General features: G+C 39.4%; 1 protein-coding gene across 4 annotated transcripts in view; it reads left to right on the top strand.

Moving 5' to 3' along the window:
• The window catches only part of palm1a (paralemmin 1a), an 82,723-nt gene that overhangs the window by 14,795 nt on the left and 47,340 nt on the right, over nt 1-20,588 (top strand). For all 4 annotated transcript variants that reach the window (XM_056252674.1, XM_056252672.1, XM_056252673.1 and 1 more), the window contains exon 2: nt 17,623-17,668. In XM_056252674.1, the coding sequence (XP_056108649.1) occupies nt 17,623-17,668 (46 nt within the window). The remainder of the gene's footprint in view (nt 1-17,622; nt 17,669-20,588) is intronic.

The raw sequence follows: 20,588 nt of genomic DNA, 5'->3' as shown, positions 1-20,588 counted from the left end.
TTTCATTTATATTTTGATTGTTTGTATATATATATATATATATATATATGTGTGTGTGTGTGTGTGTGTGTGTGTATAAATATTTATTTATTTATTTATATATATTGTCCTTGCATTCTTTCTTGTGTGACACCCCTGAATGAAAGGCTCATTAGTATGCAGTCTGCTCAGGTGAGAACTGCCTAATTATTCATGAGGGGGTTGGGTCGTTCACGCCCATCCGCATATTGCCTTTGCAAACAAAAAATGTTTTTCACAATTTAAAACAATCTATTGTTTTATGTGAATGATTAGGCAGAATGATTTTCAGATCAATTTGAAGCAAAAACTCTAGGCAACAACATCCACTTGTCAAAAGTCTTGTGGACAGATATTTAGTATGTTATTTGTGGCCTTATATTAGAAACTTTATTTTTTATTTTTTTCAATAACCACGCATAAACTATATTCTCTCAAAAATACAAACATGTACATACATGTTGCTCACATATTATGGTAGCCCTGTGTGTGCTATATAGAGTGTAATTTCACCTGTGCCATTAATATGTTTATAAGCAACTGAAAAAGCAGAAATGTCAGAGCATGCCAAAACATCTCAATGACCCCGAAAACACCTCAGACCCCAGAGGGTTAACAAAACAACCAAAAAATATAAGGGACAGTACAACGAGGAACTCAGGAATCAGCCATGGAAGGACAAGACCTGAAAAAGAACATGGGAAAACACTGGGGTCAAAATACACAAGATAAAGAGGTGGACAAGGGACAAGAGAAAGTGACGAGTAGCCATGGAAATAAATAAGGATAGCTATGGTGACAAACAAGGGCTTAAATACCCTTAAATAGGGCACTGTTTGAGTGGACATTAGGGTATGTATCAAGTATCAACTAATTCTGTAAACTATACAGGGAACCCCAGTCGGTACATTATTATAAAATTAAAATTCAATTCTATTTGTATTTGTGAATAGTGGCTGTCATAAAAAAAAGCTTTGGCGAAACTCCTCTCAGCCTGTGCGTAATTTCTAAGGGTGTATTCACACCAGGAAAGTCCGATAGTTCACTTGCTTTGGTCCGGACCAAATTTTTATTTTTTTATTTTTTTATTTTTTTTGGTACGGTTCACTTTCACACTGCTCTTTTTGCAAGTGAACCAAAATTTGTAAACAAAACCACACGTGTGCTAAGGTCGTCCATTCATTGGACAAGGATTCTCAAGTAGGGAAATCAGGAAGTGCAAAAAAGGCTCAGCATGGAGATATTTCGTACTGCAATATTTGTTCTTTTACTAATTAATTTTTAATTTTACTTAAACGCAATATGAAGAAACTGCGCAGAAGACGGATAAGGTATAAAGTTTTGATTCATAGAGAGGGGCTATGTTCACACATTCAAATAATGAGATTCTTATTGTATATACTGCTAACAAGTGCTGTCAATGTTAACGCTTGCGATTTAAGTTTGTCCAGTTTAACGCAGCATCATCCTTGTATTGTAACTATCGTTACATTATATGAACTGCAAAAGCTTTTTTTGCATCTATGCGCGATTAGACTAAAGAGAACGCTCTGTATGTGAATGTCCTGATGCACACACTCATTCATTCATTCCATTCCAATGATGCACACACGACGCGCAGAAAGACGCGCAACAGTATCGTGTGGCCAGACAGCGCGCCGGAATGGAATTCTCTTTCGCACTTGAACAACAATAACACAAACCATTATGCCAAAATCTCTGACTACGGAAGCCTGTTAACTCAAAGGCGCAGTGCTTTCTTGCAGTTGGGTCGGTTCATGTTCACACCATAAACGAACCGTACCAGAGTTCGTTTGGAACCGTTCCGAGACCACCTCTTCAGCTGGGTCTCGGTTCGGTTGTTTGGTCCGCACCCGAGTTCGATTGCTGTATTCACACCTGCCCAAAAGGTCCGCACCAAGGGGGGAAACGAACTAGAGTTCGATTCAATCGAACCAAACAAGGCAGGTGTGAAAACACCCTAAGTGACTAACAGCCTTGCTGATTCGCTAAAACTGATTGTGTTCACAAACAACAAGGGTGCTTGTCGGTTTTTGCTGTACAACAAGATCTCCCTTATGCCTACCGGCTTTTGTGACAAAACGTGTTTAGGGTTCAGTTAATCTTGTCAGATGTCTATTTCAGCTGAGAAAAGTTACGTGAGGATGTGGAGAGTGTCAAAATAAAGGTACCTTATATCGATATTTTATGTGTGGTATCGACGTTTGATCGATGCATCGATACATATCGATGTATTGTTACACCCCTACTTTCTGTAATGATCAAGTTCCTGGAGATCTTAATTAGCTGCTTCATTGTTAGATCAGGGTTGGAGTTGAACTTTGCAGGAAGGTAGATCTCCAGGAACAGAATTGGGCACCCATATTTACATAATCTGATTTCATTTTTCCAGACTTCTCCAGATCTGGAAATTACTCAAATCAAATTCCATACTTTTCCAAACTGCGTAGGAACCCTGACTCAAGTGTCTGAAATTAACTCGCTCGTTTTTATTCACTCTTCAAGTGGACTATTAATGGACTGATGAAGGGAATAGTGAATGAGGGTATAGCGGGCAATTTCGAACACAGCAAACAAAGAAAGCAAAGGAAACAGGAACTAAACACAGGAAGTGAACCGAAACAATAGGAACAGCAAAAACACTTCAACATAAAAGTCCTTTACACAACATGGGACCACAAGACTGGGATCGTGACAGCCTGGAAGCCTTCATGCTTATCCTCTCCTCCATGAGCAGCAGTAGTAAAGGTTAAACCAATAATCTCTATAGGCATTGACATTCTTAGCCTTGACATTTAAGTGTGTTTTACTGAGTTATGGTTATTTGTTTTGTAGGGTCATTATAGGAGCATGGCTCATTAGGTGGATTCTTTAGACTGTTCTGCCACTGGGATGTAGACTGCTTTAAAGACATGAACTGTTGTTCATTTGATTTAACATTTGTGTGTGAACTGAGGTTTTTGTGTAATACGTTTTTGTTTGATACTCTGTTATTTAGATAGGCCTAATTAAATTGACACGGAACTTAGTTGTCCTATTTAAATGAAAACAAAAATATGCAATGATATTTGCTAGTTAATTAATTCCATTATTAGTCGATTTTGTACTTTAATCTTTAACCTTGTAATGTTTTGCCTCAAAAAAGTAAAAAGTAACGGGGTTGAAAGAGAAATGTCATGAGTATAATTATAATGTGTAAAATGAGTCATACTTAGTTTTCATTAAATGAAATAAAGCCTCGATCGATCAATAGATAGATAGATACAGTGGGGAGAACAAGTATTTGATACACTGCCAATTTTGCAGGTTTTCCCACTTACAAAGCATGTAGAAGTCTGTCATTTTTATCATAGGTACTCTTCAACTGTGAGTGACGGAATTTAAAACAAAAATCCAGAAAATCACATTGTATGATTTTTAAGTAATTCATTTGCATTTTATTGCATGACATAAGTATTTGATCACCCACCAACCAGTAAGAATTCCGGCTCTCTCAGACCTGTTAGTTTCTCTTTAAGAAGCCCTCCTGTTCTTCACTCATTACCTGTATTAACTGCACCTGTTTGAACCCGTTACCTGTATAAAAGACACCTGTCCACACACTCAATCAAATAGACTCCAACCTCTTCACAATGGCCAAGACCAGAGAGCTGTGTAAGGACATCAGGGATAAAATTGTAGACCTGCACAAGGCTGGGATGGGCTACAGGACAATAGGCAAGCAGCTTGGTGAGAAGGCAACAACAGTTGGCGCAATCATTAGAAAATGGAAGAAGTTCAAGATGACGGTCAATCTCCCTCGGCCTGGGGCTCCATGCAAGATCTCACCTCGTCCCATCAATGATCATGAGGAAGGTGAGTAGGGTTGGGTATCGGTTGGGTTTTATCCGATTCCAGTACCTACTCGGTATTTTTTAAACGGTTCCGGTGCTTAAACGGTTCTTAAATCGGTACTTAAGAAAATGAAACCGTACACACTTTATAAAAAAATAATACCCTTTAATTTACAGGGCCAAACTGGACACAATATTAACTTAAATCTTTAAACAATATAAATACAAGTAACATATGGTAATAATAAAACCAAACTTAAATCTTTAAACAATATAAATACAAGTAACATATGGTAATAATAAAACCAATATAAAATAAAAATTCATATTTACATAATATCAAATGAAACAATATTGTATCAAACAATGTAATAATACTGGAGATTAATAGAGATTACTAGCAGGCAGAGCTGCCAACTCTCACGCATTGAACGTGAGACTCACGCAAATTACCCTTTTCACACAGAAAAATAGCGGACAAAGAGGACACTGACACCGACAGACAAGACAGAGAAGGTTACTTTTGATATGGAACAAATCCACAGCTGTCAGATTCTGTCAATATTTTTACGAGATTCACACAATAAACAACGTTTTGGCTCTTTGAAATGTGACAGATCGCTGTAGCGCGTCAGTTCAAACGGCACGTGATACAGCAGCCTACAAATACAAATCCACTGCTTCTTAGCTACGCAGCGTTGAGTGAACCTATGAAAGAGAACATCTCTGGTTACTGGTGTAACCTATGTTCTCTCAATAGGGAACGGGACGCTGCCAAGCTCCTCGCGCTGCCGACCAGCTTCCTTTTTCGGCAGAGAAATCTGAGGAGCAGATGGCGCGCGCGCGCCAACATAATATGACGACGTAAGTGCGTCGATGCGGCGCCCGCGCCATCAGCCAATGAATTGGCTTGATTCTATTTGGGATTCAGACTATCGGCACACCCAGAGGGCGTTCTGACACGTAATTTTACACGTGAAATGCAGCAAAACCTTGCGAGAAAGAGCGCGCATGCGAGACAGAAGAAACTGTGCTCCAAACTGTGTAGCGCACGGGCACGGCGGAGAGGGAGAGAGCGAGAGACCTTGCATGTGTGTGTGTGTGTGTGTGCGTGTGTGCCTAATGAAGTTAGGCACCGAAATCAGGCACCGAAATTTTCGTTCTTATTCGGTCTGGTTACTACCGTTTACGTCGGAACCGGTTCCCTATTGGCACCGAGTTTCGGTACCCAACCCTAAAGGTGAGGGATCAGCCCAGAACTACTCGGACCTGGTCAATGACCTTAAGAGAGCTGGGACCACAGTCTCAAAGAAAACCATTAGTAACACACTTCGCCGTCATGGATTAAAATCCTGCAGCGCACAAAAGGTCCCCCTGCTCAAGCCAGCGCATGTCCAGGCCCATCTGAAGTTTGCCAATGACCATCTGGATGATCCAGAGGAGGAATGGGAGAAGGTCATGCATGTGGTCTGATGAGACAAAAATAGAGCTTTTTGGTCTAAACTCCACTCGCAGTGTTTGGAGGAAGAAGGATGAGAACAAACCCATGAACACCATCCCAACCGTGAAGCATGGAGGTGGAAACATTATTCTTTGGGGATGCTTTTCTGCAAAGGGGAAATGGCGACTGCACCGTATTGAGGGGAGGATGGATGGGGCCATGTATCGCAAGATCTTGGCCAACAACCTCCTTCCCTCAGTAGGTCTTCCAGCATGACAACGACCCGAAACACACAGCCAGGGCAACTAAGGAGTGGCTCCGTAAGAAGCATCTCAAGGTCCTGGAGTGGCCTAGCCAGTCTCCAGACCTGAACCCAATAGAAAATCTTTGGAGGGAGCTGAAAGTCCGTATTGCCCAGCGACAGTCCCGAAACCTGAAGGATCTGGAGAAGGTCTGTATGGAGGAGTGGGCCAAAATCCCTGCTGCAGTGTGTGCAAACCTGGTCAAGAACTACAGGAAACGTATGATCTCTGTAATTGCAATCAAAGGTTTCTGTACCAAATATTAAGGTCTGCTTTTCTGATGTATCAAATACTTATGTCATGCAATAAAATGCAAATTAATTACTTAAATCATACAATGTGATTTTCTGGATTTTTGTTTTAGATTCCGTCACTCACAGTTGAAGAGTACCTATGATAAAAATTACAGACTTCTACATGCTTTATAAGTGGGAAAACCTGCAAAATCGGCAGTGTATCAAATACTTGTTCTCCCCACTGTAGGTAGGTGGATGGATAGGTAAATAGATAGATAGAATGAAAATTTAAAAATGTTGCTTTGGGAATTAACTGAAATAAAATAAGTTGAGGTAATAAAATAAATTAAAGCTAAATAGAAAGAAAAAGCACATTATAATACTTAAAGCAATATGGTTTCTTGATCAGTAACCTGAAAATGAACTAGTAAAAAATAATACAAAATATTGTTAATAAGTAATAAAAAAATCAGTTTTATTGGGCCCTTAATTTTTTTGTGCTCATTAATTTAGAGGTGAGAAGACACAGGAAGGTAATATGATCATTCATCTATTTTCTATGTACAACACAAATTAGTTCTTTGGTCAAAATCTGACATGAATAGTTCTCTTAATGTTTCTGTTTGCGGGACACTCCCGCAGTCACGGGGTCTCAAAGCTGCTCTTTGTGTCTGCTTTTTTTCACTGCAGGAGGACATTTGCTCATCCACACGACCTCAAAACATCTCTGAACTCAGCTGAGAGACGTGAAATGATCTGACTTCTGAAACTGTTAGAAGAATGCATTCAGACCGTGTTGAGATGAGGTTCTGCTTTATTGAGTGGAAAACATCTGTTTTAGTTCTCTAGTATGTCTGATGTGATTTCTTTTTAGTAAAAGAGATGCCTTGAATTCCTTCTTCGCCCTAGACTGTTTTCAAACAAGTGGTGCATGTTACAAGCAGCTTAATTTGTAAAATATGTGATTAATCTAAGAAAATAACAGAGGAAACAATAATTTCCTTTTATGGCCTATCATGTTCTACCAGCGTCATCATATTATTGTGGCCAAGAGAATAATATAGATGTGGACTTGTGGATGTGTGTATATGTACCGGTATGTTTTATACAATCAGAACCTGTTACTTAATGTTTTTGGCTTGTTTCACTGTTTGTGGTTTGTTTTACTGTTTGTTTTAGCAATGCAGATGCTAATCAGCAACACACATATCCAACTTGCCAATGTAAATGTAAAAAAATCTGTATTAACTGTCAGCCAAGATTAATTTATTCTGTATTGGATAGCAGGGTTACAGAGGAACTACTATGCGGCCAGTCTTGTGATCTTGAAGATGTGAGGCAAACATGCTTCAGGCTACTAATATGCCTGGAAGTTCCATGTGAATGTACATCATTCACATATATCATTTTTAACAGAAAAACATAAAAAAATCATGAATTTAGTTGCTAGTATTTTTATTTTTACTTTTAGTAATGGGTAAATTATTCAGTGACAGTCCAAACAAATTGGAAACACCATCTTCTGCCCAAAGCTGCTGTAACAATCATGTCCTATTTAGTTTAGTTTTGTGTCACTGTTCTGCCTGAGATCTAGTTTATTGTTAGTTACCATAGTTTCTAATTAGTCTTGCACCTGTTCCTTGTTCCTAGTGTCATGAAACCCCCCTGTTTTAGCCTGGTCGTTCACAGCTCAGCTTTGAAAAGACTGGGCGTGTAAAGCTGTGGAAAAGTGGGAGTATAGAGGGTGGGAAAAGGGGAGAAACCACCAATAAAACAGACCTGCAACACATTCATTATTCAGACAAATGAATATTAAAATTAGAGGGCTACCCATAGTGGATTTTACCAATAATGATAGGTAGGTTAGCCCACGCTGGCTGATAACCGATTAATCAACCGATAATTTTTTTTAAATGGATACTGAATAAAAACAAACATAACACATAAAATAGTGCTGAACTTTATTACAAAAATTGAAAAACAGTACTGAACCATGAAAATGTTCTGTACTTTTTTAATATAAAAAAATAAATTATACCTTGATCATTAGTTATGTTAGTTAAGTGCATTAACCAATGTTAAGAGAAACAACTTTAAAATGGAAAAACCTTTTAGAAAATGTTGAAATTAACAATGAACAATGCTTTTATTAACCTTAGTTAATGTTTCAAGTGGAATCTTATTGTAAAGTGTTACCATTTCATATAAACCCAAGCAGTCATTCTTACAGATGGCCATTTTTAAATATCTACACAAAGGCAATAGCATTGAAATTAGACATATGTATATTGTATGTATACTCTCACACTTAAATTTACTTCTATGTTAGAACACTTGATTATCTAATCAAAATAGTAAAATATGTGTTAGTGACAATAAAAAAGAACTGAAATTGAATGCGTTTACTTGTTTCTGTCGGCTGCATGCTTTTTTTCTTGTCCACTAGCTTTATGCATCTTCGCTATACAACTTGAGTGTATTTTTTTCACTGTTTTAACCATTTTCTGTTTTAAATCCACATCTGAACTGAAGTTTCCCGCTCTGTTCAGCCTCACGTGTCAAAACAAACTCCATGAGGTGTCAGTGATAGTTTTCATTTCGCCTCTAGAGGCCGCTCTCGTACTGTGTAATGACAGCGCACCAGGACACAACCCAGAAAAACTACACTCAAAGGATTATTAGGAACACCATACTAATACTGTGTTTGACCCCCTTTCGCCTCAGAACTGCCTTAATTCTACGTGGCATTGATTCAACAAGGTGCTGAACGCATTCTTTAGAAATGTTGGCCCATATTGATAGGATAGCATCTTGCAGTTGATGGAGATTTGTGGGATGCACATCCAGGGCACCAAGCTCCCGTTCCACCACATCCCAAAGATGCTCTATGGGGTTGAGATCTGGTGACTGTGGGGGCCATTTTAGTACAGTGAACTCATTGTCATGTTCAAGAAACCAATTTGAAATGATTCGAGCTTTGTGACATGGTGCATTATCCTGCTGGAAGTAGCCATCAGAGGATGGGTACATGGTGGCCATAAAGGGATGGACATGGTCAGAAACAATGCTCAGGTAGGCCGTGGCATTTAAACGATGCCCAATTGGCACTAAGGGGCCTAAAGTGTGCCAAGAAAACATCCCCCACAACATTACACCACCACCACCAGCCTGCACAGTGGTAACAAGGCATGATGGATCCATGTTCTCATTCTGTTTACGCCAAATTCTGACTCTACCATCTGAATGTCTCAACAGAAATCGAGACTCATCAGACCAGGCAACATTTTTCCAGTCTCCAACTGTCCAATTTTGGTGAGCTCTTGCAAATTTTAGCCTCTTTTTCCTATTTGTAGTGGAGATGAGTGGTACCCGGTGGGGTCTTCTGCTGTTGTAGCTCATCCACCTCAAGGTTGTGCGTGTTGTGGCTTCACAAATGCTTTGCTGCATACCTCGGTTGTAACGAGTGTTTATTTCAGTCAAAGTTGCTCTTTTATCAGCTTGAATCAGTCGGCCCATTCTCCTCTGACCTCTAGAATCAACAAGGCATTTTCGCCCACAGGACTGCCGCATACTGGATGTTTTTCCCTTTTCACACCATTCTTTGTAAACCCTAGAAATGGTTGTGCGTGAAAATCCCAGTAACTGAGCAGATTGTGAAATACTCAGACCGGCCTGTCTGGCACCAACAACCATGCCACGCTCAAAATTGCTTAAATCACCTTTCTTTCCCATTCTGACATTCAGTTTGGAGTTCAGGAGTCTTGACCAGGTTGTCTTGACCAGGACCACACCCCTAAATGCATTGAAGCAACTGCCATGTGATTGGTTAATTAGATAATTGCATTAATGAGAAATTGAACAGGTGTTCCTAATAATCCTTTAGGTGAGTGTATATCGGTAGGGATTTTTTCTAATAACTGATTGTTCCAGCAATCGACTATCGGTGCCAATTAATCGGCAAAACCATTCAATCGGTTGACTTCTAATTAAAATATGAGTGGAGAAAAACACAAACAAACAACAGAGTTTGGGTAATTAAGGCATAGTTACTTTTTTTGCCCATTCTTCTTTTCATTTTTTGTCTACATTATTTTCTTCTGTGGATCAGAATAATCCATTGTGTCATCGTGTTCATGTTTAGATGTACCACTATATCAGTGTCCTTATTTGCACATATATATTTCATTTGAAGACAGGATGTAATATGCGCGCATACACAATGCTGGCTCATGTTTGGATAAGGAGAGTATGTGAAATATATCCGTAAACTTGAAAAACTCTTGCTCCGGTCCGGATATGAACTGTGATTGCTATTGTTGTTTTCATTGACATGCAACCTGTTCATAGTGATGAACTACTACTGTTTAAAAGTTTGAGATTTTTTCATTTTGAAAGAAATTACTTTTATTCAGCGAGGAGACATTAACTTGATCAAAAGTATAATTTTTCAAAAGATTTATTATTTCTATATCGTTCTATTATGTCTATGACTTTCGATTCATCGAAGACTCCTGAAAAAAATGCATCACGGTTTCACAACTTTTTTAACATTGATAATAATAAGAAGAAATGTTACTTGTCACGGTTGGTAGCTGTAGAAATCGTAAGACGCAGGAGTAGGAACAAAAACAGTCTTTAATAATAAATTCAAAAAGTTGATAGTTGAACAATTGCCACCAATGGTCTCTACGATCACCTTAGGCTTACGATGCTTTTGGGAAACGCAGCCCAGGCCAGTAGTTGCCGATGTCACTTTGTAAAGAAACACTACACGCCTACGACTGAAAATTGTAATATGTCACAATATTACTCTTTTTACTGTATTTTTTATTAAATAAATGCGGCCTTGTTGAGAATAAGAGACTTAACCCTTTGAAGCGCAAGCTATGGATACCCCTTCTAATGCACAACATGGGTCTAAAAAGACCCGTATTCATTTTATTTCATGCATGGCTTGGCATTTTTTTGTTTCACCTTTTGAAATCACTTTATTTGAGCATTTAATATTTCATGATCTATAAATTTCATGATTTATGAATATTCAAAATATCTTGTTTTCAATTATCACAAATTCATATTTTGATATTTCCTAGGTTTTGTGTTAATACATCAAGTTTACACACGTGGGTCTAAAATGACCCATCTATGCAAGCGTGATAAAACAAAGGAATAAAGAAAACTTTTTGTTAAAATAGCCAATGTCACAGTTGTTTAGATCAACACATTTACTGTAACACTTGAAATATGTTTATTGGCCACTTTGTCATACATAACAAACATATAACCGATAACACTGAAATTGAACTGTAGTGTAGTGCAACTGTAGGGGGATCTCCCCACCAGCAATGTGCAGCATCCACCCGGATGATGCGACAGCAGCCATAGTGCACCAGAACGCCACACGACGGCTTATGTGACCGATAGCATTGATTTATGACCACAAATAAAAATGAATATGGAGGTACAAGGTTTCTGCCCAACAGCGACAATATATACTTGTATATAACTTTCTATTGCAACTTTTATTTTGTTGACCTAGCTATTAGATCAAATAGAATATGTCGACCGCAAGCTAGCTAATAGTATTGGACATCTTTCATTTCTCTTTTGCACTAGTAATGGATTTCAAGGTCAAGGTAACCTTAGCCTAAACGTTCAAATATTAGGCTATATCTAGATGTCTTTCACAAAATATCAAATATTTTCTGTGACAAAAAATGTATTAAATAAAACTTACATGCATGAAATATACAAAAGCAGCCGTGTTGAATTGTGAAATGTGTGGCAGGTGAATAGTTTTCTGCAGTAAATATATGTATAGTACTATTTATAAATATCAAAGGTTCCTATACGGTCATTTTTAACCCATGTGTGTAAAATTGATGTAGAAATACAAAAAACGTGTTTGTTTATAAAGTAAGAAAGGAAAAATAAATATAATGATTTGTGGAAATCAAAAACAAGATATTTAATGAATACCTTGATTAATAAATGATAAAATACATTTCTTTCAAATATTCAGCAAAGAAACATGAATACGGGTCTTTTTAGACCCATGTTGCGCATTAGAAGGGTAGTGACACAAAAACGATTTTTATTCGAAAAGTAAGAAAGGAAAAATTTAAATAAGGATTTGTAATGATCTAAAACAAGTTAATTGAGGAATACCTGGAATACTGAATGATGAAATTAAATGTCTTGCAAAGATATAGAAAATGAAAACTCAGTCGGGTCTATTTAGACCCATGTTGTGCATCAAAAGGGTTAAAAAAGAGTCTGTTTAGCAACACAACACTTTTGAACAGTAGTCTACACTTATTGTGGGGAACTGACGTGCACTAAAAATCAAATTATTAAATTAAAATTAAGTTAAATATTTCAAATTGATAAGTATTGTAGTGCTTGTAGTGTGACTAACTGAAAAGAGCAACTTAACTGAGTAGCTGAGTAGTTTTAGTAGCTTCCCCATTACTGGCTCTTACATAACATTACAAGACAACTTGGACACGCTGTTGACAGCTATTAAAGCGTTAAGCTTGTAAAGGAAATCTAATCAGCTGGCGAATGGGGCGTGCTGACCGGACCTGCTCTGAGATCCTGCTGTTGTTTGTGCTAGCTGTGGCAGATAAGCATGTGACGGGAGGAAAATTAACAAGACACATGACCCTCATTTTACAGATGACTGAGCCTCCACTGCACAGAATCTGCAGCTGTATAGATTTGTTTTTTTTTAGAAGGAGTGAGAGAGAAAAGTCCTTACAGAAGAGACCTTACGGTTCTGTGAGAATTACATTATGTCACTTTATGCCTGACAACACTGACCTACTAACCCCCAACCCAGCACTGCGGCAGACTTGCACTGAGCTCAATTTGTAGGGAACAGTTTCTTTTTATGAAGCATTTTTTTCTTCTGTTTGTGAAACTAACTAACCTGCTTTTCTTGCTTCTTACCCAATATGGGCATCTGTATCTGTATTTGTAAATCATTTATAGACTGATTCCACTCAAATGTGTAAACATTAGCCAAACTCGGAGTAGCATATTAGCATAGCAATTATTGTCGTTCAGTGGTATTTATATTCCGAATTCAGCTGTTTGAGCCTCCCACCAGTCTGACATAATATTGGCTCAGCCAATGTTGGGCTGTTCACTCCAAGATGAATGTCTGGTGCGAAAATGTGACGCGATAAACATCTTAATTAATCTACAACTCTGTTACACTCATGATCAGACTATTTTGCTAAGTGACAAAGAAAGAATCTGAAATTGTGAAAATAAGACCGAATTTTTGTGTCGAACATTTGTGTTGGTGTGAACAGGCCTTCAGGCATGGGACTATTTGTTTATTCAATTTATTTATGTTAGTCAAGGGGAGTGTTTGGGAAACCTTTTGAACACCGTCATTGGCCTACTCTCACTATTTTTACCATAGGAAGAGTAATATTATGCTATTCCCAATTTAGGCATTGCTTTCGCACTTCATTTGTGCTGCAAGTGACAGGAATTATTTTCTTCAGCATTGGTTGCAAATAACACGTAACAGTTGAAAGCAACAAAAAACCAACCAAAAACATGCATTTTTCGCAATATCTAGTCAAAATTGACTAAAATGTTGAAAACACTTCTGTCATCTGCCAGTCTGGTACAATAATCTCAAATTGGCCAATTATTTTGCAGAACACAACACAACTATAGTTTGTTTGCAGTGCACCTGGCTTCATTGAATATAATGGGTGTTTGTTAGTTTCGTGAGTATGACTTATTTATGGTGAGGGATTTTTCCCTTATTTATGGTGAGGCTATTATTTCAAGATTTTAAAATCAAAGAGGAACATTAAATATTTGTGTCCATATAGATCGGTTTAGTTGTTTTGCTTAATGCTTAATGCAGTGTTTTGTGCAGTGTATCATCAGTCTGTCTGGATGTGGATGCGAATACTGCTGAGTACTCATTTCTGATCAATGCAGAAATCAAGCAGAACTGACACACACACACACACACAAAAAAATATCCCCATTAAAATACCTTATTGTCACGTTTTGAGTTCATCTTTGGTCTGTTTTTTTTTTTTTTTGTTCTGTTCATGTCTGTTTCGAGGTCAGCTTTCTAGTTTGTTAATTAGTTGTGTCTTCATCTGTTCCCTGCCTGTTCGTCTCCATGGTTTCTGATTGATTTGAGTATTCTGTTCAGGTGTGTCTTGTTTATTATCTCATAACTCATTTGTTTGCACTTGTATTTAAGCCCTCAGTTTCTTCCTGTTTCTTGTTCTGCATTGTTTAAGGTCTATGTGTTATTTGGTTGCATATTCTCCTAGATTTTCTCCTGTTTGGTATGTGGAGTATCATATTAAAATTCTTCTTGAGTTTCACCTTTATCGTGCGCTTTATTACAGCCACCTAACCATGACACTCATGCTATACCAATTTTAGATTTGTTCCATGACAAAGAAGGGAAGACTGCTTCATTTTTATATTTTATGTAAAAAATGTGAATGGTTTGCCACAATTTTAGGGTGTTGTTGGTGGTTACCAGGGTGTTGGTGGTCGCTAAGGTGTTCTGAATGGTTGTTAGCATGTTGCTGTTGATTTGCTAGGGTTTTCTGGGAGTGTTGCCAGGTAGTTGTTTACTTGTCCAAATCAAAAGATCTCACTCTCAATCAGGGCTGCATGATTTGGGGAAAAACACTTGTGATCTTTCTGATAAGTATTGCGATTAAAAAAAATCCAGGTTTGCTGTGTTTTGTAGAGCTGCACAATTTGGCCAAAATTTTGTGAATATAAGTATTTTAATTAGCCTGGTAATACCAAACTCTGCTACTTCGCTTTGCTTCGTAGACAGAGTCTGGAATGGCATAATTGAAAAGTGTTTTCTTTCTCGCGGGGGGCGCTTGTCTGAAGTATAAAATCATTGGTTACACGTAAGCCAATCACATAACCCAATCATCTCTCTCTCCAACTTAAACATCACCTCCATTCAAAATGTTTAACAAACACTATTCTTGTTCGGGCTTCAGTTTGCAAATGCCGGGAATATTCTCCACAACAGAGCGAATTGCATCCCGTATCTCCATATCCGCGGTCGTTTTCGATTTCCCTAACCTAACATACAATCATACTCGGCGCTTAGCGTCTACATCACGGCTCTCAGCCCGCCCTCTGTTCGTTGATTGGCCGGCTGTTTTCAGGCCGGAGGAAAACTGAGAGATAGGTCGCTATCTCAGACTGAGTACAGAAGCGAACTGAAATTGAGCGGAAGTACGAAGTCTGACATAGTCAGGCTATATTTAAATATGGCTACAGTACAAAACAACAACAACAATAATAATATCTATAATATAATATAAAGCCCCTAACGTTTTTCCTTTGTTGATAAGCGCTTCTCATTACAAGTTTGGGAAGATGGTTGCCTTGTTCCCAAATGCACATTAAATCGACCCAAACTTTTGCATTTACTGCAAACCAAGCCGCTCTGAGATGCTGCAAACATCAGATAATGGACTGCTCATGTGTAAGAATACAGCGCCGTGCTTCACTCTGAAACATGAGGCACATATATTTATCTAATTAAATCACAGCCTTTGCGATTAGATCATTGCACTAAGCCATATTGCGATTCTGGTTTAATTTCGATTAATCATGCGGCCCAATTCGTCTCTGTTATTTTGCTCCATAGATATGGCTCAGGACACTCCTTAAATATAAGTCTATAGTGATTTTCAGTTCGCGAATAAATCTTTCCTTTGATCCAGTTATTTTTAGTGAACTAGATGAACCAGTTCAGTCGGACTGAACCTTCTGAAACAACTCATGGCTTGAGTCAGCACAGATCTAGTTACTCAATCAAAACTTTCGGACGTGCCTGACAGTCACACCAATTCGAATCGAGCCAATTCCTAGGATATCCTATGATGCCAGTTTTTGCCAACTCATTCAGTGTTTCAGTTAGTCCAACAGTACACTGAACTGAGAACAGTCTATTGGACATATCCGACATGCTGAGAACTGTCTGCCATAAAGGGAGGGGAGATGTTTCTAATGTCTTTTGCTGTAAAGCATAAAGTATCATAAATAAAATGTATTGGAAATATAACAGTTTTCTGATGCCAGTAGTTCTCTAGTCAACAGCAGTACACTGATAGCAGTTCTCTCTCGAGTCAAGGATCGATTAATGTTTAGGCCTACAACATTTCTCGAATTACTAGTACACTGAACTGAGGAAACAGTTAGACTCAGACATCTCCGCTAAGAACCAATGGGCTGCTGATATGAGCATGCAAAAACTAGCAGTTGACTTGAATGACGAAATGGTTTATAAAGAGGTTTGTTGATTAATACTAGTTTATTCACCTCATGCTTTAGACATAAAACGTCTGTGTTTCACATCATTATTTAATAATATAATTGCATATACGTGACATCTTTGCATGATTGCGTATATTAACTGGTGAATCGTTTTTCTGAACCGGTTCATTGAAACTAACTGTCCAAAAGCACCAGTTGGCGGAAAAGAATAATAATGATGGTTTGGATATTTGAGATTTAGATATAAATTCACTATTTTATAATAGTTCAGATACAAAGCATAGTTTTAAACATCATCCTACCAGTCATATTGCCTTCCAAAAGGATGTTTGCATAATCACCTAGTGTTGGCGTATGGTTACCAGGTTCAGCATCATGCACTAACTCCACTCTTTTGCTGCTGTCATCCGTTCAGTTCCTCTGCCAGGCTGTTTGTACAGGTGTTGTGTTTTACTCGTGGGAGGGATGGGAATGCGAATGTGGTGGGTCGGAGAACAACCTTCACATTCTTCTTTTCCCTGATGGCATAGGAGCCTCCGCCACAGCTGTGTCCTTCAGCAGACGGGGCTGACAGCAGGGGTCCATCTTACTGTTTGGAAGACCTTTTAGGCTGGGCTTTTAGCGAATGAACAAGGAAATGTGTGTGTGTTGACAATATATGAGGGAGTGAGTTGAATGAGGATGTTCCTGATCGGAAAACTGATTTCATTTGTAATAACTTCACACTGCCATTTGTCTACAGCAATCTCTCCCGCATGAGGATGTGGTCAACGTTAACACGGTTCTTCAGCCATTTTATGCTCTTCATGGAAACAATTGCACAAACCTTACAAAAGGAATTTTTGCAGTTTCACTCCAATGCTGAATATTTTCTTCTCTTGCTCAATCAAACTCAGCATGAATCAAATCTCAGAAAGCTCCAGAATCGGTTTTCAAACTTTTCCCTTCTTGCATTGTGGGAAAGCACCATTTTAAGCTGCATCTTGGCAGTCTTTATTATTTTTAAGACCTTTAACAGATTCTATCTATCTATCTATCTATCTATCTATCTATCTATCTATCTATCTATCTATCTATCTATCTATCTATCTATCTATCTATCTATCTATCTATCTATCTATCTATCTATCTATCTATCTATCTATCTATTCTATCTATCTATCTATCTAATCAATAACAATATGCTTCCATCATGATTCTTAATTAACACTTCAAAGTCAGGGCTCTAGGAAAATTCCCCAATGGTAATTACAACATCGTGGTTATGTGTTGTGTGGGTATGATCATCTCATATACAGTATATATACAATATACCTATGTGAAGGCAGCAACTATGTAATTTTACACTCAGTCTTCTGAATTCACCAAAATAGCTAAGAGAGTCAAATTACCAACAGGAAGCAAATCTGTCCTCTGTTTGGGACCATTGTTGTATCTACTAGCCTAATATATTTTTTTCTGTCTTTCAGGATGTCAGAATCAGGCTCACAGCAGGAACGGCTCCAGGCTATTGCAGTAAGTCAGATTCTCACACACCACGTCGTTCCCGTGGCAGTCCTAATAAACCCACCTACTAAACCCATTTCACAAATCTGAAACTGGGTCAGAGATTTTTACATACAGTATGTGGCTTAAAAATGCCATTAAAGGCACAATATGTAAGATTTTGGGATTAAAATATCCAAAAATCACTAAAACTATGTTATATATTTGGTTGACTTGTGTACATACATTATCCCAAATTTTTCCATCAATGTTTTAATCCAGATAAATCAGCTATTTTAACCAGTGTAATGGCCCGTGTCGTCACGTCGCCTTTCAATGACGTCATATGGGTTACTCCCGATTTCCGGTTTTACTTCTGTAGAAACCATTGAAACACTAAAGACGCACTTTATAAGACTTGTGAACAAATGTTTGGATAGTTTTATAGACAGACAACTAATCATTGTTATATAGCTCAACACGGTTACTCTTATTGTTTGGATCTCTTGTTTTCTTGATTTACTGCGAGTAACATGTTTGTACCATGCAACAACACCAGAGACAACACTATTTTGTTGCTAACATAGCAAAATCAGAAAGAGCTTTATTTGTAGCAACAGTAATACAGCATTTTCTCTACCACACAATATATTTAAAAATTAACTGCATGCCATTTAGCAACATAAATCATCCAGCTTTATTAATATGATAATATCGATCTAGCTTACTGCGGTGTGCATCAAGTGTCTCATACCAGCCACAGAGAGAACGCGCAGAGTAATGTTATAACAACACTTTCAACACACTCAGACGTATTTTTAGTATGATTGTTTTGACAAAGTTAAACAGCGCAGTATTACCCCCCAATTTTAATTCGTCAGATAAAGTGACCTGTATGAGTAGTAATTCAGCACTTGCAGCTGTTTTATTAGAATGAAATAAAATAATGTGAATTTAAGTGATCAAACGTAACTGTAACAAAGTTAAATTTCAGGGAAGCAGGTGAATGTTAAACGTAACATTAACAGTAACTTTAATCATAAAATATGCATAAACAACAAAGCGAACGGAGTGGCAGCGGCCGACTGCGGCATATAAGCATAATAAAAACAGCAATGTAAAATGTCCCAGGCTCTCGGAACCACCCTGCTTCATAACACATGTCTGGTATACATTTGTTATTGTTTTGAAAAAGTGACCTCTAGTGATGAAACTTATATACTGTGTCTTTAAGTGCTGGTCCAGCACATTTGATCTCATCCATCCATCCATCCATCTTCATCCGCTTATCCGGGGTCGGGTCGCGGGGGCAGCAGTTCCAGCATGGGACCCCAAACTTCTCTTTCCCGAGCCACATTAACCAGCTCTGACTGGGGGATCCCGAGGCGTTCCCAGGCCAGTGTGGAGATATAATCTCTCCACCTAGTCCTGGGTCTTCCCCGAGGTCTCCTCCCAGCTGGACGTGCCTGAAACACCTCCCTAGGGAGGCGTCCAGGAGGCATCCTTACCAGATGCCCAAACCACCTCAACTGGCTCCTTTCGACGCAAAGGAGCAGTGGCTCTACTCTGAGCTTCTCGCGGATGGCTGAGCTTCTCACCCTATCTCTAAGGGAGACACCAGCCACCCGCCTGAGGAAACCCATTTCGGCCGCTTGTACCCGCGATCTCGTTCTTTCGGTCATGACCCAGCCTTCATGACCATAGGTGAGGGTAGGAACAAAGTGCAATACCGCCCCCGCTGCTCCGATTCTCCGGCCAATCTCCTGCTCCAATCTCCCCTCACTCGTGAACAACACCCCGTGGTACTTAAACTCCTTCACTTGGGGTAAGGGCTCATTCCCTACCTGGAGTTGGCATTCCACCGGTTTCCTGCGGAGAACCATGGCCTCAGATTTAGAGGTGCTAATCCTCATCCCGACCGCTTCACACTCTGCTGCGAACCGATCCAGTGAGAGCTTAAGGTCACGGACCGATGATGCCATCAGGACCACATCATCCGCAAAAAGCAGTGACGAGATCCCAAGCCCACCGAACCGCAACCCCTCCCCACCACGACTACGCCTCGATATCCTGTCCATGAATATCACAAACAGGATTGGTGACAAAGCGCAGCCCTGGCGAAGGCCAACCCTCACCTGGAAAGAGTCCGACTTACTGCCGAGTACTCGGACACAGCTCTTGCTTTGGATGTACAGGGATTGGATAGCCCTGAGAAGGGGCCTCCTCACCCCATACTCCCGCAGCACCTCCCACAGTATCTCCCGGGGGACCCGGTCGTATGCCTTCTCCAGATCCACAAAACACATGTAGACTGGATGGGCATACTCCCAAGCCCACTCCAGGATCCTTGTGAGAGTAAAGAGCTGGTCCGTTGTTCCACGGCCGGGACGAAAACCGCATTGTTCCTCTTCAATCAGAGGTTCGACTTTCGGCCGAACCCTCCTTTCGAGCACCTTGGAGTAGACTTTACCAGGGAGGCTGAGAAGTGTGATACCCCTGTAATTGGCACACACTCTCTGGTCCCCCTTTTTGAACAGGGGAACCACCACCCCAGTCTGCCACTCCTTGGGCACTGTACCCGACTTCCACGCAATGTTAAAGAGACGTGTCATCCAAGACAGCACCTCCACATCCAAAACTTTTAGCATTTCTGGGCGGATCTCATCAATCCCTGGGGCTTTGCCACTGTGTAGTTGTTTGACTACCTCAGTGACCTCCACCAGGGAAATTGATGAGAATCCCCCATCCGCTTCCAGCTCTGCCTCTACTAGAGAGGGCGTGTCAGTCGGATTTAGGAGTTCCTCAAAGTGTTCTTTCCACCGCCCAATTACCTCCTCAGTTGAGGTCAACAGAGTCCCATCCTTACTATACACAGCTTGGATGGTTCCCCGCTTCCCCCTCCATTGGTGGCGGACAGTTCTCCAGAAGCACTTTGGTGCCGACCGAAAGT

This window comes from Rhinichthys klamathensis, unplaced genomic scaffold, assembly GCF_029890125.1.
Source record: "Rhinichthys klamathensis goyatoka isolate OS25496 unplaced genomic scaffold, OSU_Roscu_1.1 h1tg000098l_1, whole genome shotgun sequence".
Lineage (NCBI taxonomy): Eukaryota > Metazoa > Chordata > Actinopteri > Cypriniformes > Leuciscidae > Rhinichthys > Rhinichthys klamathensis.
This window is presented reverse-complemented; position numbering and strand designations above follow the sequence as displayed.